This window comes from Quercus lobata, chromosome 1, assembly GCF_001633185.2.
Source record: "Quercus lobata isolate SW786 chromosome 1, ValleyOak3.0 Primary Assembly, whole genome shotgun sequence".
NCBI classification, from domain to species: domain Eukaryota; kingdom Viridiplantae; phylum Streptophyta; class Magnoliopsida; order Fagales; family Fagaceae; genus Quercus; species Quercus lobata.
The window spans coordinates 22,399,453-22,427,007 of record NC_044904.1 but is presented as its reverse complement, the minus strand read 5'-3'; the positions used below and the strand labels follow the sequence as shown (position 1 = coordinate 22,427,007).

The window sequence follows — 27,555 nt, the reverse complement described above, 5'->3', positions numbered from 1 at the left end:
ATTCAGCAAGTTCGAACTGAGCTTGTTGCATTCCTTGTAACATCTCCAGGAGAAAAGAGAATCAATGGTCAGAATTCTCTTGATTAACTTCATGTTGGTCAGCCTATTCATCTTATGTAGCTGGGCTATGACGGCTTTATACTGCTAGAGGGTTGTTGTTTTAAGTCCCTTCTTGCCGACAGTTCCGTAGCCTAGGAGGCATGGTGAATTCTTGACTTCAGTAGGCTCCCTAGTGGAGTCGCCAAAATGTTGGGGGCGGAAAAATTTTCCTTCCAACAAATGAGATTTGTGTTAGGTTGAGGGCCTAAACCAAAACTCTACAATGGGCTTGAAGCATGGCCCAAAGGGTATCGGTGAAGATTTAGAGAATTTGTCTTATTTTATGCCTTGGGGCTAGGTTGGGACTAACAAGGATTATGGGATGGCCCAAAAATATTTCCTATAGTAGACACATCAACTAGGGGTGTCCATGGGTTGGGCGGATAGGGTTTGGAGTGCACCTGCCACTCGACCCGAATCATTCGAGTTGAGAATCATCCCACCCGTTGTCGACCGATAGAACCTTGTAAACCGAAAACAACTTGACCCGAACTTAACGGTTTGGTATCGGTTGGATATCGTGTTACCAGAATCAAAACTTGCATCTCCACTAATCATGCAAATTGCGAAGTCAAAGAGCAACAATATTCCCAAAAATATATTCACATCCAAGTGGAAAAAAGGTTTATACCAGATATGCATAATCTAATATGGAAATGGAAATGATTTTTAATACCCAAATGGAATTATTGCCATTATTACTAATAAGAAAGCCAACAATTTGAACGATATCAACTAGAAAAATAATAGGAAAAAAAAATGACCAGCCTTGAATCAAGCAACAGGTATAAGAAATATAATAGGAAACAAAAAACCCATGACCTGCCTTGAATCAAGAAAGACAAATTAATAGAGTGAAATTTGGAATTAGATTTTGTGGACGAAAAAATTGAAAATTATGGAAATTAATTTATCATATTAATGTTTGAAAATATTCCAATGGTATATTATTGAAATAGGGAGAGAAATTAGCAAAGATTTCAAAAGATTTTTGCCAAAATTTACCCCACTAATTTTGTTGGTCTTCTTGATTTTGAGCTCTTGCTATGAAAAGTAAAATGTTAAGATTTTTTTGGATAGAAAATGAGTATGGAAAGGAAACAGGAAAGACGGATGAGCCGAAAAAGGAACTTACCAGTTTTTAGACTTTTACATATACATTATTAGTAAAGTTATTGGAGTGTTTTGTGTGCTTTTCCAAGAGAGAGAGTATAAATTCTCAAATTTGAGAATGAGAGAACATGTGAGGATGACAGAGCGTGATAAAAGTGTTCAGTGTTTACATTTGTTTCCCACTTGCCTAGAAACTTACGAGAGGATGAAAAAAATAATAACTTTTGAAGATGAGGTGAGATTTTCCACCAATGAAAGGAGGACACAAGGGGTAAATCAAAAACCCTATTAGGGGAATTCGGTCGAGTCGAATCTGTCCAGTTTCAAAACCCTAACCCGTAACTCGACTCGAAATTTCGGGTTTTGAATTACACAGATCTGAAACCGATTGCCTCAACTGTTCGGATCCACCCGTTGGGCCTCGAGTTGGATCGGTCTAGTCAGGTGGATCAGGTTATCCGGGTTGCTGGACAACCCTAACATCAACACAACAGAAAAGCATACTGCAATAAAGAAATAGCCCAACAATAAAATATTCCAACGGTAGAATATTCCAGCAGTAAAATGAGACAGAACAGAATAAACCTCCAACCATTAATTATTTCACAGATTAAAGATAGTGTCTACATCTCCAGAATCACCATCCATAAGTTCCAGTGAGAAGAAGTCCTTTAATACAAAAACATGAGGGAAAAACTCTATAGTAACAATGTATTATAACCTTCATTAGTAAATGAATAAACAAACACTATAGGTTCCATTATAACAAAATGGAGAAAGTTTAGTGTGAGATTAAGGGAGAGAGAGTGATTCCAGCTAGCGCAGTAACATCATTATTACGTCAGGGTATGCTCATGGATATAGTATATGTAGTGAGTAGTAAGAGTCATTTTGGTAGTATAAGTAGTGAGAGACAGAGGGAGAGTTTAGTAAAGCTGCTAGGACTTTTTGCTGAGGATGGATAAGAGCTTATAAGTAGAGGTTGAGGGGTATTTGTAAGCTAGGGGCTGAAGAGCTTAGTTTCTCAATTTGAAACTAAGAACTTAGAAGCTCAGAACCTCACTAAGAGCTTAAAGAAAATTAGAGAGAGAGGAAAATAGATAAGTTTATAAGAAAATTCTTCTCTATTGGTATGGGTTGAAGAATTGGTAAAGAGCTCTATTTATAGTTGAGTTTGAGGGGGTTTTCAGAAAATAATCTCTGCCAAAATCAATCTCAATCTTCAGAAAATCCTTAGAAAATCGTTCCTAGGATTTGGCCAATAGTGGTAAGTTCAGCTTTAAAATGTTCTTGCTGTTTTGGGTAATAACAGCTAGAGTTCTAACTTAGCATTAAATGCTGATTATCCTCAGCCAATGGGATTAGAGCATGTTTTAGGCTAATGATCTTGGTTATCTGCTGTTAGTATCAGAGCTTCCTAGGGCAAATTGTGTCACCCCAAGCCAGGTGTCAATCTTGGAGCCTTCTGCTGGAAACTCTACTGGAGATCTCTATGGTGCCCTCCAATTCCCCATTTAGGTTCATGTGCTTGATTCATGAACCAGAAAGTATATATTTTTGGCATGGTAATGAGTTGTTTACAAGTTATTCCAGAAGCTTTCATAGTCTGTTCATGGCTGCTCCTAATTCCTTGACCGATTGTGTTGGAGAAGAGGGAGAGAATGGTTGGCTGCAGCTTCACAACCTTATGTCTTGTTAGCACAACTTTATGTCACATCAGTAATCATGAAAATCAGCTTGCCAAGGAAGGGTGTAAGCTCAACTAGACATGTGTCCCCTTTTGTTTTGACAAGCTGAAAATGAGGGTAATAGGCCCCAGCTGTCAACTTAGTTGTGTTAAAACTTGACTAGTGGCTAGTCTAGCCACTTTAGTTACTCAAGTGAACCTTGGTTGCTGAGATTAGCGCATGGGTTGGGCTATCTCGGCTGGACCTTATTGTTGGGCTTCTTTAGGCTTGTTCATCCCTAAAAAATAAATAGTTTTGTCATGGGTAACATACATGGGCTTTTGTAGTTAGAGTTTCTCATGGAAAAAATAAGCATAGTTCCCATAAATTTTGTATAAGGAATAGTTTTGAAAGATGAGTAATATATCATAAGTAATTTATTCTTCCCATGAGTTATGGATTTAGTATATGAAAATATGTTTTTGCCAAGGAATAGTTTTGTGTTTTGAGCATAATGTAATTGTTTTTGCCAAATGATATTTGGGCTTTAACAGAATAATTTGAGATTTTGTAAAAATATTGCCGTATAGCAACGGACTTAGTAAGAGTGCCGTGTAGCTACTGGCTTTAGAGGTGCCGTGTAGCAACGGCACTTTAGGCTAGGCTGTCTCGGCTAGACCTTGTTGTTGGGCTTCTTTAGGCTTGTTCATCCCTAAAAAATAAATAGTTTTGCCATGGGTAACATACATGGGCTTTTGTAGTTAGAGTTTCTCATGGAAAAAATAAGCATAGTTCCCATAAATTTTGTATAAGGAATAGTTTTGAAAGATGAGTAATATATCATAAGTAATTTATTCTTCCCATGAGTTATGGATTTAGTATATGAAAATATGTTTTTGCTAAGGAATAGTTTTGTGTTTTGAGCATAATGTAATTGTTTTTGCCAAATGATATTTGGGCTTTAACAGAATAATTTGAGATTTTGTAAAAAATCTCAACAGTACCACACACCCAAAAAACAAAATGTATTTTTAAAACTTATAGAATAAAACTTGATGACGATATTTCATAGAATAAAATTCAACTATTATCATCTTCATAGTGAATTCTTACAATTTTCATTTGCATATAGATTACTAAGTATTCTATCATGAATAAAAAACCTTCAATGAAACTAAAGAAGTCTTCAAAATTGTGAATGATCCAAAACCTTAAAAGTATTGTTGAGAAACAAATGAAATTATAAAAATTGAAATTGAGAAAAACAAATACATTGTCTCTATAATTATTTGGTCTATTAGTCAATTCTTTATTTTTTAGAGCATTGTTTGAGAATTTAAATTTTTTGGGAGGCCAAATCCTAATTTTTTAATGAATCCTTTAAAAATTTTCACTAATATATATACTAGAAAAAAAAAATATTTTAAAATTTTTTGGGTGGTGGCCTAATGGGCAGGGGGGGGCGGGGGGAATATAGTTCCGCCCCTACTTAGGCTGAAAAGATCTGTCTTCATTCAAAACCCAAAGTCACAAATTCAATCAAAATGGACAAAAAAAATTCAATCTACCCAGCACACTTTAGAAGTAGATTAGCCAACAAAAAAATCACATATCCACTGGACATATGAGAGAGAGAGAGAGAGAGAGAGAGAGAAACTCACCTTAGGATTCTACTTGTTCAATGAATGGGAGAGGTGAGAGGACAAAGAAGGAATTTAAAAATCTAATAGGAAAAAAAATCAGTGGACTTTTAACTTTAAGGAGTAGCAGTTGAAGCACCTAGATAGTCATTTGGGTTTGATGGGTAGAGGAAGGGTTGAAAGAAACGGAGAGGCAATGAATTAAAGACTAGTGATGAAAAAGAAGAGTATGGAATGAGTTATTTCTAAATTAAATTAGATGAATAAGTAAACGCAAAGTATATACTTTCTCCGTCCCACTTTGTTTGTCCTCTATTCTATTTTGAGATGTTCCAAAATTGTCATGTTTCTAAAAATAAAAGTCATTAATTTACTAATGTTCTTATTATACCCCTACTTTATTTTCAAAACTATTTAAAAAGAAAACTAACAAATATTTAAAAAATCAATCTAATTGGAGCATCTTTTTAGTTGCCTCATTAAGAATAACTCTTTAAAAAAAAAAAACTGATAAATTTATTTAAGGGTAGTTTTGTAAACTTATACATTTTTATAAAGTAAACAAGATAATAATGTTTCCTTAAAAAGTTTGACTTTTCAAATAAGACAAACAAATTGGAACGAAAGGAGTATAAAGTAAAAATCATCCAAGATGAATATATAAAGTCAATTGGTTAATGTATTTAATATTATTAAAAAAATTAGAGAAACCAATCAATATATATATAAAGATGATGTGACTCAGCAAAAGCGTTAAAACATTAAATACTTAGATATTATATAAAGAGTAATGCTACAAGTACAAACTATTTTACAATATTTTTACAAAATATTGATGTGGCTAACTTTTTATTGGTTCATCTAAACCCACTATTAATATCATTTTTTCATTTACTAATAATCACTCACCACATCAGCAGTTTAATAAAAAATTTTATAAAATAGTTTGTATCTCTAGCATTATTCTTATATAAATATAAAGAGATGTACATCAAATAAGAATATAAGAATTGGCATAATGTCATAATTATAGCCATCTGGCATAATGTCATTATACAGCCATCGTTGTCCGTTGAGATGATCAAAACAAAGTGCAGTCTGCTAGAGATAAATCTATATATTGTGTTTAAACTTTAAACCTACTGGAGTTGACCAAATAAACCTATATGCTGCATGCATCTGGATTTTGAGGAAACGGCACCGGAAGCCCAACAACCAGACTAGTTATTTACTTCTGTAAGTAATGACATTGTCGTGCACAATTATATTCTACTCGTTCTTGGCAGTTGAGCTAGAAGCCTCTTGGCAGAAAAAATGTTATTGTTGGCACTTATTAGCTGAGTTACAAAGAGCCTAACAGTTATTGGCTGCACTTGCTGGCGCACACAGCCCCCAGCAACAATGCACCTAGGCTGCATTGCATCACCAATTGGCTGCAACATGGTTGGCAGCCACTTGCAACCAATGAATAAAGCACTGCATCAAATTATATATAGAGTACACGTCCACGCAATTGATAATCAAATATAATGGAAACTTGAATGGTGTCATTTCTCTAATCTATATCAGTGAAATTTCAAAACATCAGTACTCTGATAACTTCAAAAATTTCTGGCCTAGTTGGACAGACAAAACGAGCATTATATCCTAATTTAACATTGATGGTAAACACCACATTATTGGTTTGCAAACATATGTTCATTGCCATTTAACAAGAAGTGAATGACTAAATATAGTTATTTCAAATTATATATACACCATGTGACTGAGAGTCTGCCTTTAATCAAAATCACAAAATTTAAAGAATGCTAGCTCAATGTATATGACCTTTAAAAGATATAACAGTTCTACAAGGATGCGAAAACTACATAATAGAAAGAAAAATAATTTAGAAAAAGAAATGTGGAAAAGAGGATTTTTAGTTCTCAATGCTCCTATATATAGGAAGGTCATTCCTAGGCTGATTGTTTAAACCTAAATCCACTCCAACAGCAATAATGCTAGTTGAGGCCCCTTCTGCAACATCATTTGCCATCTTCAAAAAGTAACTATGCCTGCAGAAGCAAATGCTTAGACCTGGTATAATATTATAAAAATATTTAAGCAATGGAAAATAGTCAAAATACATATACCATCGAGTATCTGCTGTCAATTCAGGATGGAAGGCAGTCCCTAACAAGTTTCCCTGTCTTACAGCTACAATCACTTTCTTTTCAGACTGAATTTTCTCCTGAAATATTGAACAATGTATAAGTAAATAACTAATTGATAAAATCGCTTCCATTTTAACCATTCCAGTGATATTGTGTATGGCATATTATGATCACTATTTAACCCATATATATATATACACACACACACATGCACACACTAACAAGTTCCTGCGTTGGCTCTTTTTTTTTCTTTTTCTTTTTTCAAGCTAAATAGCTGCATTTATTGCACCCCTCACCAAAGACTCCAGCATATCTTCAAAATATACGCTAGGGAAGTCATTGATGACAGAAGTCAGTTATCACAGTTAGTCATCCTCACAATGTCTCTAGGGCAGTGTCTAGTATGGCTCCTGTGCATAAACACTATCAGAAACTTACTGTCTTCAATTTTGAAAAAAAAAAAATTATAACAAGAAATGACTTTGACACAGTTTGGTTTTTACAGCAGCTCTTGTGAAGAAAGAAATGATGGAGTAGTAATCTAGCAAATGAAATTGTGGCTTGCTAGTTCATGTGGCAGCTCTTAGGCACAGAGGCAAGCCCTCTAAAGCTCTAAAACCCCATGGGAGAAGGCTCAACCAAAATGGGATTTTCCTTATCCTCTTAGAAGTGGAGACAAAGGGAAGCACTAGCTGCCGTTTTTTTTTTCTTTACCTCCTTTCCACCCATAAAATCATAATAACTTGTACTACAGTGGACGTGGTGGTTCCATTTTTACATTATCTAAAGGCTAATATAGATCATAAGAGATAAAAGGCACAAGTGCAACATTACAAAGACGTCCTTGTCTCATAAAGAAAGCAATCATTGTAAGGCACATCAAGAATAAAATTGTAAATATTGAAAAAATGCTCACTATCAGATTGCTAGTTCACAAGATAGTCTGTTCTCTATCTATATAACCTTTATAAGACCCAAAATATGATGCTATACCAGTGCCATAGAGGTTAAATCATGGTTTCAGGATCTAATATGAGTTCTATAAGCCATCTCTGCTAATCTCACTTCCTCTATCTACAAATGATAGAATAGTCCATCCACTAATTAGAACAGATTGTACTCTTTGTTGTGTGATATGATAATTGTACTGATGCATGCATATCTTTTACATTGCATTTAAATAGCAACATGGTCAACCATATTTTGGAGAAGACAAATAAAATACTCTATTGTTTATATGTTAAGTAGCAGATTAAATTTTTCTGTTAAAGTATTGAATCAATAGATCATTACAGCAATGAGCATATAACAAACCTCTGGCGATTCAATAGTAGAATTTGAATCCAAGACGTCAGATGGGACGGGATAATCAGCCAGCACGTGAACTTCTGGACCTACTTCAAGGATTGCAGGAGCACGAATGAAAACTCCAGGAAATGTCTCAGGACCACCTTCCTTGGATGCAAGCTCCGGTACTGCAAGCTCTCCCTCAAAGCTTTGAATCTATATACGCATGAATTTTTTAGATAACAAAGACATTTGAGAAACCCCATAAGTGGATATTGACAATAAATTGACACACATATCACTATATAAAATTTTAAAGAAGTCAATCCCTCAACAGCAGGACTTTTCATAAAAGGGAAGATCCAAACTTGTGTGCCATAAACTTCATGCATTTTCCTCTTCCCTTTTTTTTGGCCGCCTACCAGGGCCAGAGGGACGGGAGTAACTCCATACATGATAAATCAATATTTATCTAAGAAATTTCTAGGTGAGTAAAATAATAAAGACGAGGCTTTTCCAGCCAAATGAGTATGAATGCCTTATATATTTTATTCTGTTCATCAAGAAAGCAAACTACATATACTCAATACAAAAAATACATAACTTAAGGAATTTAACCCCACACTCCATGAAAAGACTTCATAAATCATTACTTCAATGCAAAAACATTACTAGAAAATCTGCACCTAGCAATAAACAAGGTAGCTCTTTCAATGCTCTGCCCATCCTTGTATCAAACAGAGAAAGTTCAGTTAATCTCTTTTCAACCAAATATGGCAAACAAAGAACTCTGAACATAACCAAATAACTTTAGCAGTTTTTATCTACTTCAGTCCATACCTTCTTAGACAACATGAACTCTTCAAACTCAAATACTGAACAGGACAGCTTCTAATTAATTGAAACCAGCCAGCATTACTCCCCCCAAACACACACATTTTCTTTTAACAAATATTCTATAGAATTAACCCTATGCTACTAGACTACTAGAACACATTAGAAGATTTAAAGGACTTTACATATAATTTTTATACAAAACCTTCAAAACAAAAGAACTAATAAAGATATTTCAAAAAAATATATAGGGTTAAAATTGAAATGTTTCATGAGATCCTAAGACCTGATCCTACAATCATTTTTAGGATATAAATCCCAAGTTTTTGAATGGCTCCATAATGACAGATTTGTGACATGAGATGCTATGGAAAACAAATTAATTGAATTACTACAAGATGCTCAAACATACTTAAGTACTCCTCATCATATCCAAACATGCTTAAGTATGTCTCATCATATTATATCAGATTTCCAGACCATTACTCTACAAACCCCAACAGCTTTAGCCTTTGTTGCATAACTATCTGAATTAAACATAATGCATTTGAGAAATAAGATTGCAGAGAGTTACCTGACTACCAAAGAAATTCCTATGCACAGTACAATCCAGGCCACCAACTAGCTCCTGCCCACCTGTTTTTTGCCCTGAAAAGATATGCCAACCACTTAATGTATAAACAAGTTTCGGGTGCTTCTATTTCTTTAAGGACAAATCGAGGTTTAAAAAAATAAAATAAAAAAAAAGCATTAAAGTAAACCCAATGCAAAACAGAACAAAGGATGGAAAACCCACCTACAGCTTTGTTTGCTAAGAAGATAAGCCCTGCACAGGTCCCCCAAACAGGCTTCCCCATTTTAACAAATTCACGCAATGCAGGAAACTACGAATAAATTCAAAATTAATAAATTAGCTACATTGGTTCTGAAGAAAATTAAGAACATATATATAAATTGCGCAAAAGCCCTGCATTTTAAATAATTTGGGGTCTGAAAAAACAAAACCTTGTCAAATAGAAAACTTTAGACAAGTTCATTATAACTAGCATTTATTTCAAACCAATAGAACATGAAAAATATATAAAGTTTAAGTACTCCAAAGCCCAGCATTTTAAATAATTTGGGGTCTGAAAAACAAACCTTGTCAATAGAAAAATTTAATGAACAACAACAACCAAGTTCAAGGAATCACATGGTACATTAAAATAAGTTCTTTTCTCTCCTAATCAACGTTAAGCATCATTCTTGAGATTAAAAAGAAGAAAATTTCAAACTCTAGCATGGTATATAGTTACATATCACGCTAACTTGTCAGAAAGTAAAAATCTTGGAGCAAATTAGCAAGAGGGTCTATATGATTAGCTACCCAATTGAATTTTTAGCGTTGTTTGATTGTACTTTAGCAAGAAACATTTTTTGAAAATAAAAATGTAGACAGTGAGAGAGAGGACCAGGTTGTGGTACTCAGCGAGCTTAGCCATGGTGGTGCTCTCTCCACCAGGGATGATAAGGGAGGCTACGCTGTCAAGCTGCGCTGGCTTCCTTATCTCCACGCCTTTGACTCCTAGCCTTCTCAGCGCTGAGACCATAAACAAAGACACAGAGATTGAGCGCGCACACAAAACAGTATGTGAAGTATGTGTGTGTGTGAGAGAGAGAGAGAGAGAGAGAGAGAGAGAGATAGAAGATGTGCCTGCGATGTGTTCGTTGAAAGATCCCTGAAGGGCGAGAACGCCAACGAGGGCCATGTTCGCGAAAGATTTGGCTGAGTGAATCTGCGAACGAAACAAATTCAGAGAGAGAGAGAGAGAGAGACGTAAACCACTAGCGGGCCTCTTGTTTCATATGGCGCTCCTCGTTACTCGTTTAGTTTCCACTGGCCACTTTCCCTCCACCTTCGCTTATTTTATGTTAGCTTTTAATTTTCACCTATTACATTATGGTTTCATGCCACCAGCGGGTCCAAGTAACTTTCTTATTACTCATTTTTTTAATGATTGAAAAGACAATGGGGAGGAGGAATTCAATTCAAACTATAATGTTGTACACAACAAACACATAAACCATTTTTTTAACTCAAATCGTGACTTCAAGACACAATTACAGTTTAAAAAGTGAATTGTGTATAATATAAACAGTGTGTAATGGACAATAAACATTGCTTCAACCACAATTCTCCCTATTATAAATGAAAGCAGGTTACCAAGCTCTTGGCCAAGTCACTCACACCATTTAGAGAGTATCTTAAGCATAAAAGATATGCACCTTCTCTCTTATAATACATCGGTCTCACTCACATGAGTTCTATTGCCAAATATACTTATGGGTCAAGTTGATTCAAGTTTAGAGTCAATTCGTTACTCAATTAAATCCCGTCAGATGAGAAACTCTCTCGCATAATATCGTTTGAGAGATAAAAAAAATAAATAAATAAACCTTTAGTATTCGACCATTGGGTGAACAATCATGGCTTGGATGAGTTATCGTCGAATTACAGCAAAATTCTATAGAACTTACTCCAATGACCAAAAACACGAATCTAACTTATTGTGTTAAATTATAAAAAAAATGCACAGATTCATATTTATAACTCCTAGATTTATACATATTTCACTTCAACCTCATTAAAAATCATAAGCAACATGGTTACCGAACTTTTTTTTTTTTTTTAAGTACTTACTTTTTTGAGTAAAACAAAAAAACCATTTATAATTCTCAATTTTACACAAGTCTAACTTCAATATCATCAAAAGGCAAAAACAAAACAAATATTCATTATGTTTCAATATTTCAATCTACTACAAAACTATCAAAGTCATCAAGATAAAATTAAAAAGGCTCATAGCTCTTGTTGAAGTCAAGCTGGACAAGTTTAAAACCCATGAATAAGGATGGCAATGAGATGAGGTCAGATCAATGGTGCCCATCCCCATCTTGTCTCCTCTTCAAAATGAGGAAAGCTCACTATTTTTTCGTGATTCCATGATGGGATTGTAGCTTCCTACTCTTGCCAATAGATAGCATAACTTTCATAGATTCTTGCAACTCATAAAGTTCAAGATATTTCTTCAATTTAACAATTTTAGGAAAAATTGTTCTTAATGAAAGTGACTTCACTAACTTTGGATAATTGGTTTTCCGTATCTTAAGAAAGCTTACTCCTCATGTCACATATTTGATTACTTGTCTTATAAGGCTCTATGCTACAATTTTACAAATCTTTTGAACCACAAATCTAATAAACCATCATTTTTTTGTTCAGGGAAGCTACTAGAATCTCTCAATTAGTTGTACCCCCACAAGATATTAGGTACTAATAACAATCACCTTTATCGCTCAGAAAAAAAAAAAAAAAAAAAAAATCACCTTTAGAGAATTTCAAATTTTAGAGAACCTTTTAAAAGAAAACAATATTCAAGTGGCAAACACAATGTTAGTCTCCTAAATATGTATTTAATATTAAAGAAAAATGGTTAGAAAGGTGGGGAACTGTGGGCGCAAGGGCAAGACGTGTCGGAGTTGCCACCTAGTTATATAGTCTAGGAACCATAAATATAGCATCTTTTCAAGGAAGGACCTTTGGTCTTACTACCAGAGTATGGGTTCGGAGTTTAAGTATGTTCTTGGGAAGGTGTTAGGCACCCAAGATCGCCCAACCCTAAGGTTGGCCTCCCATCATTATGTCTTATGTCTTAACCTTATTAAAAACCAATTCAACACTTGTATCCTAACTCACAAGCACGCTAACATGCATCTAACATACAACATGGCATCATTCATCCCAATACATCAAACTAAAGCAAAAGAGAGTCAAACCCAAACACAAATAAGAAACCACAGCATACATCTAACATGTGAACATCCTATCATACATCTCAAGGCAAAGCAGCAAACCAAGCATGGCAGCAAGCATATCAAATCACGAATCAAAACAAGGCATCAACTTCATACACATATATCAAGGGAGGATTAAACAATCAACATGCATGTTCATACGAATGCATGACTTACCTTACTTACCTCGCAGCACCTCAGCATCTATGGCATCATGAATGGGCATGTGAGTGCATGTTCATGGCATCGAAGCAAGAAACAAGCATAAAACCCTAATCTAAACATGTGATAACAAACAAACATGTTAAAAAGACGGACAAGCAATTATAGGGCTTAAAATAAATGAAAAAGAGATTACACAGAACAAACATGTGAAAGTAGAAACAAAACAAACAAAAATTAGGGTTTCTAAGTAACGGCATCACGCATGCTAGAACAGGTCTGCGTACACATGAGTTCAACCTGCGTGCGCAGGCTAATCAAGCGTACACAGATCCTTACCCAAAAAACCTAATTAACACAAAAATAGAGCAGAAGCCAAACAAAATAGAAAAACGTAAATCTAGCAACCTAACATGCTTAAAAATATGAAGAAAACCTAAAAATAACCTAGACAAACATGTATAAACATAAACTAAACAAAGAAACAGATTAAAGGCAGAAAAGAAAAAGAAAAGTTCAAAAGAATACCTTAAAGCAAAAGCTCCTAAGCTTGATTTTTTACTATTCCCTTAGTCAAATCTATTATAATTCAATAAAATAATGATTAGTAATCTTAAACTCAAAGGATTGGGACCAGAAAAGGTCCCAATAAAAATAAAAAAAAGACTTGAGGGTGTTTTGTGAAAAATTCCCTTTTGATTCACTATTTTCTAGTGAATCTTAAGTTTTTTTTGTGGGATTTATGTGTATGTTGAAAATGTACCATGTAAGGCTTTTTATAGTTATTAAAAAAAAAAAAAAAAAGGTTTGGAACGGCTCCCATACGATGTGGGATTCATTCCAAATTTCAACCATTATTGCAAAAAACTTGCCTTTCATATGCTTTTGAAACCCTAGCTGCATACACATACTTTAGCTCGCGTACGCAAGCTGAGGGCCACTTTGGTCATTTAATTTTCTAAAAATAAATTTTTGCACATTTAAAAGTTTATATTTTCCATTTTAACACTCCTCAAGTCAATTTAACATCTAATTGGGCTCTAAATTGGCCTTAGGTCTTAGAGTTCGAGCATCATTAGAGAATGGAGGTCCAAATTGTAAAGGGTACAAAATACGATGTCTACAGGGACTTAATTCTAGACAATTTTAAAAAGTGGGGGACTTAATTTTAGACCATTTAAAAAAGTGGCTTATCCCATTACTTCCACTTATCTAATAACTCCTATGAGACAGTATTTTATTTTAATAATTAAATATATATTTAAGATCTATGTGGATGCTCTAAGAATGGTGGGTTGAAGGGGGAAAACCTTATATAGTAAAATGAATGAAGTGTGAACGAACATGGAGGGGCCAAGGATTACCCAGAGTTTGAGGATGACTCATTTTTGAACTTTTAGATGACAACCAAGGTAGGATGAGAAAATAAACAAACGGGCCTTGCTAGATTATGCTAGTTTGGTCAAATCTTAGATCAGACACTCCAGCCATTTAGGTGATGAGTCTTCTTTAGGACGTTAGAAAAGGCTTCTCTAAGAACCTCTGATGACATCTTCCTATCACTAATCAACATTTAATGATTGGCCCACTAATGGGTTGAGCATTAAATAATATTAGTTTTTTATGAGAAGATAAATACTATTAGTCAAAAAGGGGTTATCTAATTTTTTTTTTTTTTTTTTTTGAGAAAGTTGCCTAGTTACACGTCTCATCCACCGAGTAGTTGAGAGGATACGCACCCTCTCTCTTATAACACGCGAGCCTCACATATATGAGTTCTATTGCCAAATATACTCATGGGTCAAGTTAATTCAAGTTTGGAGTCAATTTGTTACTCAATCCAATCCTGTCAAATGATAAACTCTCTCACATGATGTCGTCCGATAGATCAAACAAAACCTTTAGTATTCGACCATCAAGTGAACAATCATACCTCAGATGAGTTATAGATTACAACAAAATTCCATAAAATTTACTCAAAATACCAAAAACACAAATCTAACTTATTGAGTGAAATTTTAAAAAAAATGCACAAATTCAAATTTATAAATCTTAGATTTATATATATTTCACTTCAACCTCATTAAAAATCATAAGCAACATAGTTACCAAACAAATTTTAAAAGAAAAAACACATACTTAAATTTTTGAAGAAAACAAAAAACCTCAGTCATAAATCTCAAATTTACACGTCTAACTTCAATATCATCAAAAGCCAAAAACAAAACAAATAGTCATTACATTTTAATATTTCTATCCACTACAAAACTATTCTTAGATTCTTGCAACTCATAAAATTCAAGATATTTCTTCAATTTAATAATGTTAGAAAAAATTGCCGTTGATGAAAGTGATTTCACATGATCACATTGGATAGTTGGTTTACATATCTAAAGAAAACTTATTTCTCAAGTCACATCTTTGATTACTTGTCCTAAAAGGCTCTATGCTACAATTTTGCAAATCTTTTGAACCACAAATCTCACAAACTATAATTTTTTATTAATGGGAGGCTACTAGAATCTCTCAATTTGTACAGGATATTGGGTACTAATTACAGTCACCCTTAGAGTGTGTTTGGATGGAGTGAATTTTAGGATGATAAAAAATGGAAGAGAGAAAAAGTAATTTTTGGTTGTTTGGTAGAGAGAGAAAAAAAGGTAAAATTTGGTGGTGCTCAGGTGTTTTCTCCCCTGTCCCACCAAAAATCAATATTCCCAAATCTGAGAGAAAACAAGAAAGAAGAATATGTAAAGTGTGAAATTATATGAGTACCCCATTTGTTATTAATGTTGCATGGTGCCTTTTTCTTGCTTGTCTTAATTTGTTATTTTCATTGTTTGTCCTTGTTGTTGCCACTTGTTGGAACGTACGTCGTTATTTACATTTTTTTAATCAAAGCTATTTTATTTTTTTATTTTTGGTTCTTTTTTATTTCTAATTTTTTTTAAAAGGAGACTCAGATACTTTGCTGCTTAATATATATATATATATAATTGATAACATTATTTTTTATCTTATATAATAATAATGAAAAAGGAATTATTCATATACTATTAAAAAAATTTGTTTAATGTAATAGGAACATAATTGTAAATTTATATTAACTTCATTTTCAATTCTCTCATTTTCCTTTTCAACCAAACAAATGATTTTTCCGTCTCTCTACTTTTTCATCCTTCCAACTAAACACATATGAGAGAAAACTAAATCTCTTCTATACTCGACTTTTCTATCTCTTCTCAATTTTTTATTCTCCTATTTTTCCAACCTTCCAACCAAATAGACTCGTAGAGAATTTCAAAATTGAGAGAAAACATAATTTTTAAAAACAATATTCAAGTGGTGAACACTTGAAAGATAGATTCACAATGTTAGACTCCTAAATATGTATTTAATGTAGAAGAAAAATGGTTAGAAAAGTGCGAGACTAAATTTTAGACAATTTCAAATAGTGTTTTATCCCACTACTTCCACTCATAATCTAATAACTCTTTATTTGAATAATTAAATATATATTTAAGATCATTGTGGATGCTCTAGGGATGGTGGGTCGAAGAAGAAAAAAACTTTATAGTAAAACGAATGAAGTGTGAACAAACATGGAGGGGAAAAGGATTACCCAGAATTCAAGGATGACTCTTGTTTGAACTTCTAAATGACGACCAAGGCATGATGAGAAAAGAAGCAAGCAGGCCTTGTTGAATTATACTAGCTCAGTCAGATCGTAGGTCGAACACTATTGCCATTTAGGCAATGAGTCTTCTCTAAAAAGCTAGGAAAGGCTTCTCCAAGAACCTTTAACGGCATCTTGCTGTCACTAATCAACATTTTGTGGTTCCAGAGGATCCAGCTACAAGAGAACCAGGAACGGAAAGCCCCCCCCCCCTTTCCTCCCGGCTCTTTAGTCTTAAGAATGCTGGTTTTAAGAATGAGTGATTGCCCTTCTCCGACCCTTACTGCCCAACCTTAGAACGGACAGCTAATGCGTTCCACTTATTGAACAGGGTTCTATGGTCGGTCCGCGACCCCTGGATGCCAAAGGCGTCCTTGGGGTGATTTCGTAGTTCCTACGGGGTGGAGATGATGGGGTCGGCCCATGGATTTTCCTTCCTTTTGCCGCATTTCGCTCAAAAGGGTTGAAGGGAGATAGTGCATCAAGCTGTTTGCAAGAGCCTAATGGGTTGAGCATTAAATACTATCGGCCAGAAAGTGACATCCAATTTATCATTTTTGGAAAAGTTACCTTAGTTACACATCTCATCCACTAAGTAGCTAAAAGGATACAAAGTCGTAAGGACCTCTTTGTCTAATGGGAATTCACCTTAGACATCTCCAATTCGCCTCCATAAATACCCCACTAATTCATGAAGCTAAGGGGTTCAATGTTGCCATTATTTCTATCCATTTATATTTCTCATCAAACCCCTATTACCTTGGGGGGAATAAAGGGGGAAAAACCTAGCAAACTACAATGGTCACTCAAAATGGTAGTGTACACATACAGTAAATAAATAAAAAATGGTCGGAAAGGGTGATCGAATGTGGCATCCCTAATTGAGGTGGGGTTTGGAAACAGTGTTGGCGTTTTGAGTTTTGCGTTTTCCCTTTTCTTTTTTTTGGCATGCGTTTAAGGAGATAGTGCGGCTACTGTTCATGAACAGTAGACGCACTATTTGACTTTTCAACCCTTTTCAGCATATTAGCGGGTCCCGTGAACAGTGCACGAGACTCACAAATCTCACTTTTCAGCAATTTTTTTATTAAAAATGGGTCCCACGATACTATTCACACATTTAAAAATTATTTTGCTATAGTGTTCTCAGTTTTCAATTTTAACAAAATAAGTTCTATCCAAACAGACCTTGAGAGTGGCCCTACATAATAGCTACCTATCGGTTGGGACCAAGCTTGCTGAGCAGGGGAACCAAATCAGCTATACCCTAAACATTAGCTAGCTAGCCATCCTTCATTATCTATCTTTAACTAAAATTGCAAATGAAGAACCAAGCCATCAGGTTACCGTCCAAACACACCTGACCTAACTATTATTATGTAGTGAGGGTTGCAACATGCAAAACTATCCTCTCTCCTCAACACTGGCCGCTGCTGTCTCCCACATGTCCAAATCTAACCTCTTATCTCACCAAATACAAACACTCTAGAACTTAAACCTCCAAAACTAAAATAACTTCCCCTTTATACCTGACTCTACCTGTTTATTCTCTATACCTTACTTTTCATTTGCCCTTCCCACTTCTCGCTGCCCTTTCTTCGGACACGCATCGTCCTAGTATTTTTCTATTTCTGTTTGTCCCTCACACACTATATATATATCGTAATATAATATAAACCCAAATCAATCTCCAAATTTGCTAACACATCCCTCTCACTCCAAAAACTTTTCAAATGTCCCAAAACCCCTTCCACTTTTAACTCACTCTCAGATCACCACCTCCGAATTCTAGCTCCAAAAAATCAAAAGCCCCCAAAAAAAAAAAAAAAAAAAATTCCCATCTGACTTTAGGGTTTCTCGTGTAGAGCCCCCATTTGCACGAAATCTAGAATCTTGTTCTTTGTTCCCCCATTTCGGTTATCCAAATTAGGGTTTTCTTTTTCCATAGTAAATTAATTAACTGGGGTTGAATTTTAGCTCCCGAAAGTCGTTATTTGGTGGAAAATTTTGGTTCTTGATTACCTTTTGTCAAAAAAGAAGTCACTTTCAAGCCGAACAATAAGGTAGCGTGTAGGAATATGATTTTGTACTGTTCAGATATGCTCAATTTTTCGTAGTATTTATTTCGTGTCTGACAATTGTATGTAAAAATTTTATCTTTTTTTATCGAATTGTGTTGATTTGATGTGATTTGGTTTTAATATCGTCTTTAATTTATTATTATTTTTTTTGGGTTTATAATAATAGTAATTGAAAAGGTCAACTTCTTGTTGGGTAGGGCTGGGTCTAGTTTGAGCCTGCATTTTGTTGTTATAATAAGCTGGAGCGATCAAGATGCTGTCTTTGAATCCCAAATGGGAAAATCTCGATAATACAAGCTCTTTCTTTCATTTAGCTGAATGGCATCCGTTGCAATAGCCAAGTTGATTTGGGCTTGGAGCCCTTTCCTTCTTCTGTAAAAATCAGGTTTGTATTCATTGCTCTCTAAGTTCCAACTATGTGTATCTTATTTGGTTTTGGCTTATATATGATGTGATATGAACAAATTCTAGTAGACCCAATTTGGGTTTTGCTTAATTTGACAAAATTTGTGCTTTGAAACCTACCTCAAGATGAAAAGTAGCTTTTTTTTGGAAGTGGGTTATGGAATTTTTTTGGTTTGTTCATTTTAGGGGTATGTCTTTTTTTACAGGTGGTGGGGATAAATTTCTTTGGTTGGTGATATATAGTTAACCACTTCAAGATTCAAGTTTCTCATGTTGAGTAAGAGTATAGCTAGAATGATGGGTTGCTGCGGCTGCTTTGGTTTTAGTAGAAGGCCCAGACCACAACCGAGACCGCCTTCTGCCTACAATAATAACCATTCACAGGAGTTGTTGTTGGATGATGAGATAGAAGATGATGATTGTTCATACAATGGTGATGTTACTGATACCAATCATGGAGATGATGCTGAGTTGCACAGTCGCACCAAATGTTCTGAAGAGATTTTAAGGCTTAGAGAACAAAGTGGAATGGTTTGCAGGCAATTTCCTGTCAAGGAAACTCATCAAGTTGTTCGCACAGAGGTATAAATCCTGGTATTACTTGCATGCCAATTGATTTTTGACAATCATTCAAGTTACATGCATCGACTAACCTATTGCTATTTGACACTTATTGCATAGAAATGCAATGTGGTTGACCATAGGTTGCAACATGATGTTACTTTGTTGCATAAAGATGTATGCTTTCTGAATCAGCGGTGTTTTTGAAAATTTTATTGTGCTTTTTATTACTTCCTAGAGATTCAGGCATGCAGCGGTATTTCATTACGAATGTGTCAGCTATGTTCTAACAGTTTCCCACTAGGATTTTAACTAATAATAACTATATACCGTCATTTTTAGGCTTTGTATGTTTTATTGTCATGGCATTAATTGTGACATTCATGTACATTAGAAGCTCTTCTTTTCTCTCTCAGTATAATGCAATCAAACTGCAGATTGAGGCTAATATACTGACAAAGGTTATGTATGTTAGTAGTTTAGTACATCTTATTCTTGGATGGATGTGCAAGGGCTCATGTAGGTGCTTATGTGTTTTCATTATTCTCTATATGCAGAATAGTTTCTCCATTCTACATTTTCACTTGCATCAATGTTTCTTATTAAATTTTTTATAATGCATTTTCAGGATGAGAATGGCAATAAAAGGGTCAATGAGTACGTTCGTGAGTATAAGATTGGAGCTGGTAGCTATGGGAAAGTGGTAAGAATAATCTTGATGACATTGTTTTGTAACTCTTGCTTATAGCAGTTATTTCTTTAGCATTTTTCCTGTTCTTTATTTAGTATTTCTCCTTGCGTGTGGAACAGGTTTTATATCGAAGCACTGTAGATGGAAAGCATTATGCAATTAAGGTATTCTTTTTTCTTTTTCTTTTTGGCTTAAAGGAGTGGTGTGCATGTTATGTTCAAAAAAAGGGTCGTGTTGAGTGATTTATTCTGGTTATTTGGATTAAGGAAATTGTTTGGGCTAGTCTATTTCTCCATTCATATCATTATATTTGTTACCCATTCTGAAATTTAAGATATAGGAGGCGGCTCTGAGTGATGCTAGTTCTGTATTTTTTATTTAGTTACTCTAGATTTGTAAATAATAAAATCTCTGGCACTTTGTGGATAATTTACAAGTTCATGCTAAACAGATGCTTTATTTCAAAACTTTATGGGCTTACTTTTTGAATGGCAGGCCTTTCATAAGTCTCATTTGTTAAAGCAGCGAGTTGCACCATCAGAGACTGCTATGACTGATGTGCTTCGTGAGGTATCTGCTTACTGTCTTATTTTGTTATTTAGTATAGTTTGTATTGAAAATTTTGTTTATTTATTTTTTCAACTTTCCAGCTGCTCTCAGTTATTCCTCACTACTGTTACATTATTGTTTATTGTTACAATTATTTTTACATTTCTTTAGGTTTTTTTTTTTTTTTTTGGGGGGGGGGGGGATGCTACTTCTGACTTATAAAGAAAAAAGGGTTTGCTGGATCATTGTTCTCATACCTCATGCAAAATTTCTATATCTTTTTTTTTTATAAGTAACGTAAGGATATTATTAATAATAGAAAAAGTGCCAAGCCGAGTACATTGGGGATGTACTATGGGGGCACAATTCAAGAGACCAAAGTACAACAATCAAGAAAAATAGGAAAAGAAGAACAAGAAAAATGAGAAAAGACCACACTCCATTCAAAGAGAGTGTGCAAGAAAAAAGACTTAATCTCTAACAAAGAGCGTTCACAATCCTCAAAGCTCCTCGCATTCCTTTCACGCCAAATGCACCACATTAAGCAATGAGACACTAATCTCCAAACATCAATGTGATGATGTTGCGCAAACTTCCCTTGCCAAGCCTCAAACAACCCAAGAACATTATGAGGCATAACCCATTGAATACCAAACAAGCAGAAAACCATAGACCACAACTCCCAAGCTATGGGGCAATGAAGTAGAAGATGATCCACCGACTCCCCACATCTCTTACACATATAGCACCAGTCAAGCACTAACACACGTCTTTTACAAAGGTTGTTTGTTGTTAAGATCTTACCTAAGGAAGCAGACCAAGAAAAGAAAGCCACCCTTGGAGGAACCGTCGATTGCCATATCATTCTCCATGGGAAGGAAACAAGAGTAGGAGGGTAGAAGGAACTATAATATCCTCTAACCTCAAAATTTCTATATCTTACACTGCTTAAGGTTCTTGATGCTTCTTCTAGTTATGATATCTCCAACAGTGTGAAGTATTTTCGATTACAAGCAAATGCTCAACAAGTAATTTTAGAAGAGCATAATAGTGCTTTGTTATATCTGTTTCCCTCCCACCAGGGGGAGGGGGATGCTACTTGCGACCTATAAAAAAAAGGGTTTTCTGGATCATTGTTCTCATACCTCATGCAAAATTTCTATATCTTGCACTGCTTAAGGTTCTTGATGCTTCTTCTAGTTATACCTCCAACAGTGTGAAGTATTTTCGAGTACAAGCAAATGTTCAACAAGTATTTTTAGAAGAGCATAATAATGTCTTGTTATATCTGTTTCCCTCCCAACCCGCCGGGGGGAGGGGGGGGGGTCTGTGGTTGCTTATCAATGGTTGATTGCAGTAGCTCATTTAGTTGTTTCATCTTTAAGCATTACTCTTATCCTCAATAGTAGTACTCTCTTTTTTTCCTTACAGGTTCTAATAATGAAAATGTTGGATCATCCTAATATTGTTAATCTCATTGAGGTGATTGATGACCCAAACACAGATCACTTCTACATGGGTATGTTTACAGCTTTCTCTACTTTCACTTCAAAATGTGCTATATTTTGCAATACTTTCACAAAGATATGAATATTTGAAAATTGATACATTAGATTATGCTTGATTTTAAGTGATTTTCTTTTGTTCAGTTCTTGAATTCGTGGAGGGAAAATGGGTTTGTGAGGGTTCGGGTCCACCAGGTGGCTTGGGAGAAACCAAAGCAAGAAAATATTTACGAGATGTAGTTTCGGGGCTTATGTATCTCCATGCTCATGTATGATCTTGAAAGTCTGCTTTTCAATTTGACTTTGATAGTTGGATGATTTATCACCTTTTTGCCTAGATATTCTGGTTTGATTTCATACGAGCTAGTTTGGGTTTTTGTTATATTTTATCGTCTTATGGAATTATTTCAACAATGTTTATGGCATGAGTCCAATAATTGCTTGGACTAAGATCAGTGATTTCTGTATAAAATTTGTCTGCAGAGTCTTCTAGTTCTTGCAAATGCATGATATCCTTTTTTTCTTCTTCTTTTTGTAATGGACTAGAGCAAGTTGCTTCTACCATCCATTGATATTTTCTTAATTTTCAAATCCTAAAATCATTCTTTGCACTATAAGAATTTAAAGTATTGATCAAGCTTTTGTAAAAGGGTTTGTGTTTCTGGGTTACAGCATTTCTTTTTTGGATGATTAGTGTGTATTGCCTCTTTAGTTTACATATTAGTTGATTGCCTTCAATGTTATAGTAATCCTTTTTGTCTTTCCTTTGAAAATGCAGAATATTGTACATGGTGATATCAAACCTGATAATCTCTTGGTTTCTCGTGGTGGTACGGTGAAGATAGGGGATTTCAGTGTCAGCCAGGTGTTCGAGGTATCAAATTGCTTCACCTTTATTTCATTCACATTACTTCATTGAATGGCAAGAATAAAACTGGTGACAATATGCTCTGATATTATTTTTTAGTAATATGCATGAAGGTGGAATGTGAAATTTGTGTCAAGGATTTGTGCATGCGTATGCTCTTTTGTCAAAAAAGAATGGGTGAACATATCATTAGTTGAAGAATACCTTTTGATGTAGTGCATGCAATAAACCCCCATGTCCAAAAGGGTTCTAGAGTCTACTAGAAGAAGGGGAAAAAAAAACTCATGGAAATTTTACCGATAAAAAATTATATAATTAATTCGTTATAGTACTTGCAGCCAATTTATAGGTTCTACAATCCTTATTCGCCATTTAATAAATAAATTTATTTAAATGAGCCTAACCTATATAGTATCCTACTAGGACTCTTGTTATTTTATTGTTTCTAATAAAACCTCTTGAACTCCAAAAATAAGGAAATCAAAATCAAATCATTTTGAAAATTGCAGAACATTTAAAAGTCTTCTAATGGTAGAGTCTAAGCCCCCAATCATGTTTTACATCACTTCTTCTCCAATTGAAATCAGTGATGGTTCTTAAACACATTGAGGAGTTCTTTTTGGTTGACAGGTAGATATGGGTTTATAGCATTTGGCAACCTTGACGTATCTTGGATCATCAATATCCCTTATTTCATAAAATTTGAGTTATTTTTCATATTTCAGACCAGTGTTGTTAAAAGCGCTGAGCACACTTAAGCGCAAAGGCCACCTAGAGCCTAAGAGCAAAGCACAAGCGCGTGCCTGATCGATGTGAAGCGCACATTTAAAAAAAAATTATTAATGATCAATACAGCAATCAAGTGATCAATTAATCATATAAATTACAATAAAACATTTTATATAATTTATATAACATTTATGTAATTCTTTTGTGCTTTAATATTTGATGGCCCTGATTACAAAACATGGTTGAATCAAAATAGAAGTATAGAACCAAGAAGGCAAAGGGTAAAAAGTACTAGAATGTTAAGTAATGTTATCTTTGTGAGTGTCTGATTTAGCGTTTGTTTGTGTGGTTGTGGTTAAAAGTTCAAAAATATCTAAAGAGATAGGCTTAGGTGTATGGTAGCACACCACACTATTAGTTTTTATATATTAAATCAATGGCTTATATTAAACATATTTAGATATAATGGCTAGAAATCAAATCAGAATTTTTTTAAATTTTTTTTACTAAAAGCTCAAAAAAGCGCGCTTTTGTGAGGGCACTTCACTTTAGAGGGAAAAAGCCCCGAGGCTCTGCACTTTGCGCTTAAGCGCGCTTTTAACAACACTGTTTCAGACTGAAAAGCTATTCAAATTTAAGGCCAACTCACCACTCATTTTATATAATAAGATGGTGGTTGCACTTATTTTAGATTATCTAGAGCGATACTGGAAAATTGACTACTTCCAGTTTCAAAATTTGCATTGCAACTTTCATGATACAACTATTAAATAGATTGCAACCTTTGTACAGACATTAACACAACATGAAGTACAATGTCAGAAGTAAAGTAGTTGGAAAGAGTAGCACAATTTTTCTATATGGTGTGGTTGTTCTTTTTTTTCTTTTCTTTTAAATTTGAAAATTTAGGTTAAATTTTGTTCTCAAAATTGTCCAAAACCTGGTTTCAAAAATGAACTGTCTGTGGAATATAGTCATGGGATTGGATGTTGAGATGGAATGAAATTATTAATAAAAGAGTAAAAGATTTCATGAAGCAGGATCTTTGGTTTCTTGGCTGTAGAGTTTAAACTTAGAACTGCAATGTGCGCAGTGAGTCTTGGCACAAACAGAGGTCATGAGGTTGGATGTTCCAGTTGTGCCGGCTATTTGTATTTTGTTTCTGGATCCGTCATAGAAATTGGTAGCCTGTACTACCAAGCATGGATTATAAACAAGTAAAACACATTCTATTCCTACTTACATACTTCAAAATGGCATAGGATGGAGCTTAAGCTGCCAACTTTTGCCAAAATGACTGGCTGAGAGATATTTTTCTGTTCTTAAATGGCAATATTTGCTTGGTGAAGAGGTCAAGCCTTAGTGTGATGATGAGTGCTTTCCACTAAGAGTGACAGATCATGGATCTGAGTTTGGGAGTAGGTCTCTCCAAAAAAAAAAAGGGGGGTGGGGGGTTAAGGTTGCGTACCAATCACCTTCCAGACCCTGTAAAAGTAGAAACTTTGTGCACTAGGTATGACCTTTTAATTGCTTGGTGAGGAAAACCCACTCTCATCAGATGCTATAGCATATAGACTATTTGGATGTCAAGGAATGTGACTGTCGCCACTTGCCACCAAGGCTTCTGGGTTTTATGGAAGTAGCTAAGAGGATGTTATGGTGGATGAATATTATGCCAATGAGCTCTAGCTCAACTATAGGGTGAGGTCATGGATTCAAGATCTATTGGATGCATGTGTAATTTACAAATAAAAAAATGGTGGATGAATGTTATATGAGCAAAGACAGGATGTGCTCCAATGGTTTGCATGAGTAGTGAAGACATATATTTGTGCCCTTGAGGAAGAGTGAGTCGATCCAAGTGAAAATGGTTTAGTGAAGGTTGAAAAAAAAATGAAAGAAAAAAAAGAAGAGATGTAGTTAGCAGGTGCAAAAAAAGATGAGACTTTTAGATTAGATTGATGTACGTAGCCAACTTCAATTGGTTTGGGAACTATTGTTGAACCCAATTAGTTGAGCTCTAAGTTAGTTTTGTTGAGTTGTATCTATTTGATTGGCATACATTTTTCCATTTCACATAATTGCAATAACAATTGACTTGTTTTCCACTATGGAAGCAGTTATGCTTTACTTTAAACTACGTTATTCTGGTAATATAATATATTTAATCACATAAATGAAATTGAGAAGGCATCTAATTATGTTGTGGGGTACTGGCTTTATTTGCAGGATGATAATGATGTGCTCCGTCGATCCCCTGGGACTCCTGTTTTCACTGCTCCTGAGTGCTGTCTTGGTTAGTTTTCTCTCTCTAGCTAGAAATATACTTTAGTGACACTGAAATTAATGAAAGTGGGATGTATTCACAATGTCATTGGATTTTCCCTCTGATTGACAGGTCTAACCTATCATGGCAAAGCTGCTGACACCTGGGCTGTGGGAGTTACTTTGTACTGTATGATATTGGGTCAGTATCCGTTTCTGGGTGAAACACTGCAGGATACATATGACAAGGTGTTAAATTTGCTGCTGTTATTTTTCTGGTCAATTCCTCTAATTTCTCCTCTTGCAGCCCTCTGTTCTGTTAGATTGTCTAAATGGACGTGTTTTTCCTTATCCAGATTGTTAACAACCCATTATTTCTCCCGAATGATATGAACCCACAACTGAGGAACTTGCTAGAGGGACTTCTATGCAAAGGTCAGTATAATCAATTCATTATGAACATTGTCATTTCCAACCAAACCCTTAGAGCCACTGATTTTCTTCAAGAGTTTTCCCATGTCTTTGTAATCTGTTTTGTGGGTTTATGCCTGTCAATGGATGTTCACCTTTGTATCCTTGGGCTGTCCTCAAATTTGAACTTTTTCAATGTTTTTTGCAGAACCAAACGAGAGATTGACATTGGCGGCTGTTGCAGAGCATACTTGGGTTATTGGTGAAGATGGGCCAGTTCCTCAGTATTTATGTTGGTGCAAGCGTAAGAACCTGCCAAAGGAAGAATCTGATGGGAGCAATGAAGATACTTTACATAACCCAAACTGACTAACTTTTGTACAGTTAAAAGGGTAGCGTGTATTTTCTTTTTCTTTTGCCTCTTTTTTTTTTTTTTTTTGATCCATCAATATGTTTTTCTTTGTTTTATTAATTTATTTTTGGGATGCATCAATCTGATTGGCAAGGGAGGCAAATCATGATTAGGGAGAATTCTAGGAAAAGTTATCTGGAGTAGAAGAAATATGAGGCCCATCACGCTCAAGGATGAACCAGTCCAAAAAGAAAGGCATTGAGTTGGTTAGGATTTTTGAGTTTTGAATTATGACAATAGATATATTCAGTACTAGTAAATTGGGAATCAAGTGATGATTTGTAGAGAAACTTGTGTTGTACTCGTACCAGGTCAACTGCATCTAAATTATTATTTTTGAGTTCACTGTTTGATTGAAACAAAATACTAGTACTCTATTTCCTTTGGTTGGTTCTACATTTGACTCCTTTGAATCCCAGCAAGTGAAAATCGGTACCTTAACATATCTGCCAACGTATCTGCCAATACGAGGAATACATCAACTAGGGGAAGGTATCTAATGTATTGGATATATGGGTCATTCTTTTTATAATGTGTGGACTTCACAGTTGTGTGAAGCTTTCACACTATGAGAGGAGAGATATGTACATGTTCATCACATGAGACAGTTATT

At 34.9% G+C, this 27,555-nt stretch overlaps 2 protein-coding genes across 5 annotated transcripts; one reads left to right on the top strand and one right to left on the bottom strand.

The window, feature by feature from the left end:
* Positions 1-6,226: 6,226 nt before the first annotated feature.
* LOC115983617 (probable pyridoxal 5'-phosphate synthase subunit PDX2) lies at positions 6,227-10,701 on the bottom strand. Its single transcript, XM_031106348.1, has 7 exons — positions 10,487-10,701; positions 10,245-10,372; positions 9,590-9,677; positions 9,368-9,441; positions 7,987-8,175; positions 6,652-6,749; positions 6,227-6,573 (listed from the first exon to the last, which is right to left on the bottom strand). The coding sequence occupies exons 1-7, from the start codon at positions 10,539-10,541 to the stop codon at positions 6,438-6,440; spliced, it is 768 nt and encodes a 255-aa protein (XP_030962208.1). The 5' UTR covers positions 10,542-10,701; the 3' UTR covers positions 6,227-6,437.
* Positions 10,702-17,876: 7,175 nt separating this feature from the next.
* LOC115983595 (serine/threonine-protein kinase GRIK1-like) lies at positions 17,877-27,338 on the top strand. Of its 4 annotated transcripts, XM_031106330.1 has the most exons (14): positions 17,877-18,528; positions 18,744-18,931; positions 19,158-19,533; positions 20,141-20,215; positions 20,323-20,367; positions 20,699-20,773; positions 22,184-22,271; positions 22,402-22,526; positions 23,036-23,131; positions 26,084-26,150; positions 26,253-26,368; positions 26,476-26,554; positions 26,739-26,922; positions 27,037-27,338. In XM_031106330.1, the coding sequence occupies exons 3-13, from the start codon at positions 19,222-19,224 to the stop codon at positions 26,897-26,899; spliced, it is 1,239 nt and encodes a 412-aa protein (XP_030962190.1). In that variant the 5' UTR covers positions 17,877-18,528; positions 18,744-18,931; positions 19,158-19,221; the 3' UTR covers positions 26,900-26,922; positions 27,037-27,338. The 4 variants fall into 4 exon arrangements, with proteins under 4 accessions (XP_030962190.1, XP_030962197.1, XP_030962178.1 ...); XM_031106337.1 differs by having other exon boundaries at positions 18,861-18,931; positions 26,739-27,338; XM_031106318.1 differs by having other exon boundaries at positions 26,739-27,338.
* The last annotated feature ends 217 nt before the right edge of the window (positions 27,339-27,555 follow it).

Coding starts and splice junctions, on each gene's coding strand:
- LOC115983617 (XM_031106348.1), bottom strand. CDS start 10,541: ATGGCCCTCGTTGGCGTTCTCGCCCTTCAGGGATCTTTCAACGAACAC. Junction 9,678..10,244: donor TCGCTGAGTACCACAACCTG/GTCCTCTCTCTC, acceptor ATTTATTCGTAG/TTTCCTGCATTGCGTGAATT. Junction 9,442..9,589: donor CTTAGCAAACAAAGCTGTAG/GTGGGTTTTCCA, acceptor ATATCTTTTCAG/GGCAAAAAACAGGTGGGCAG.
- LOC115983595 (XM_031106337.1), top strand. CDS start 19,222: ATGTTGAGTAAGAGTATAGCTAGAATGATGGGTTGCTGCGGCTGCTTT. Junction 19,534..20,140: donor ATCAAGTTGTTCGCACAGAG/GTATAAATCCTG, acceptor ATGCATTTTCAG/GATGAGAATGGCAATAAAAG. Junction 20,368..20,698: donor GAAAGCATTATGCAATTAAG/GTATTCTTTTTT, acceptor TTTGAATGGCAG/GCCTTTCATAAGTCTCATTT.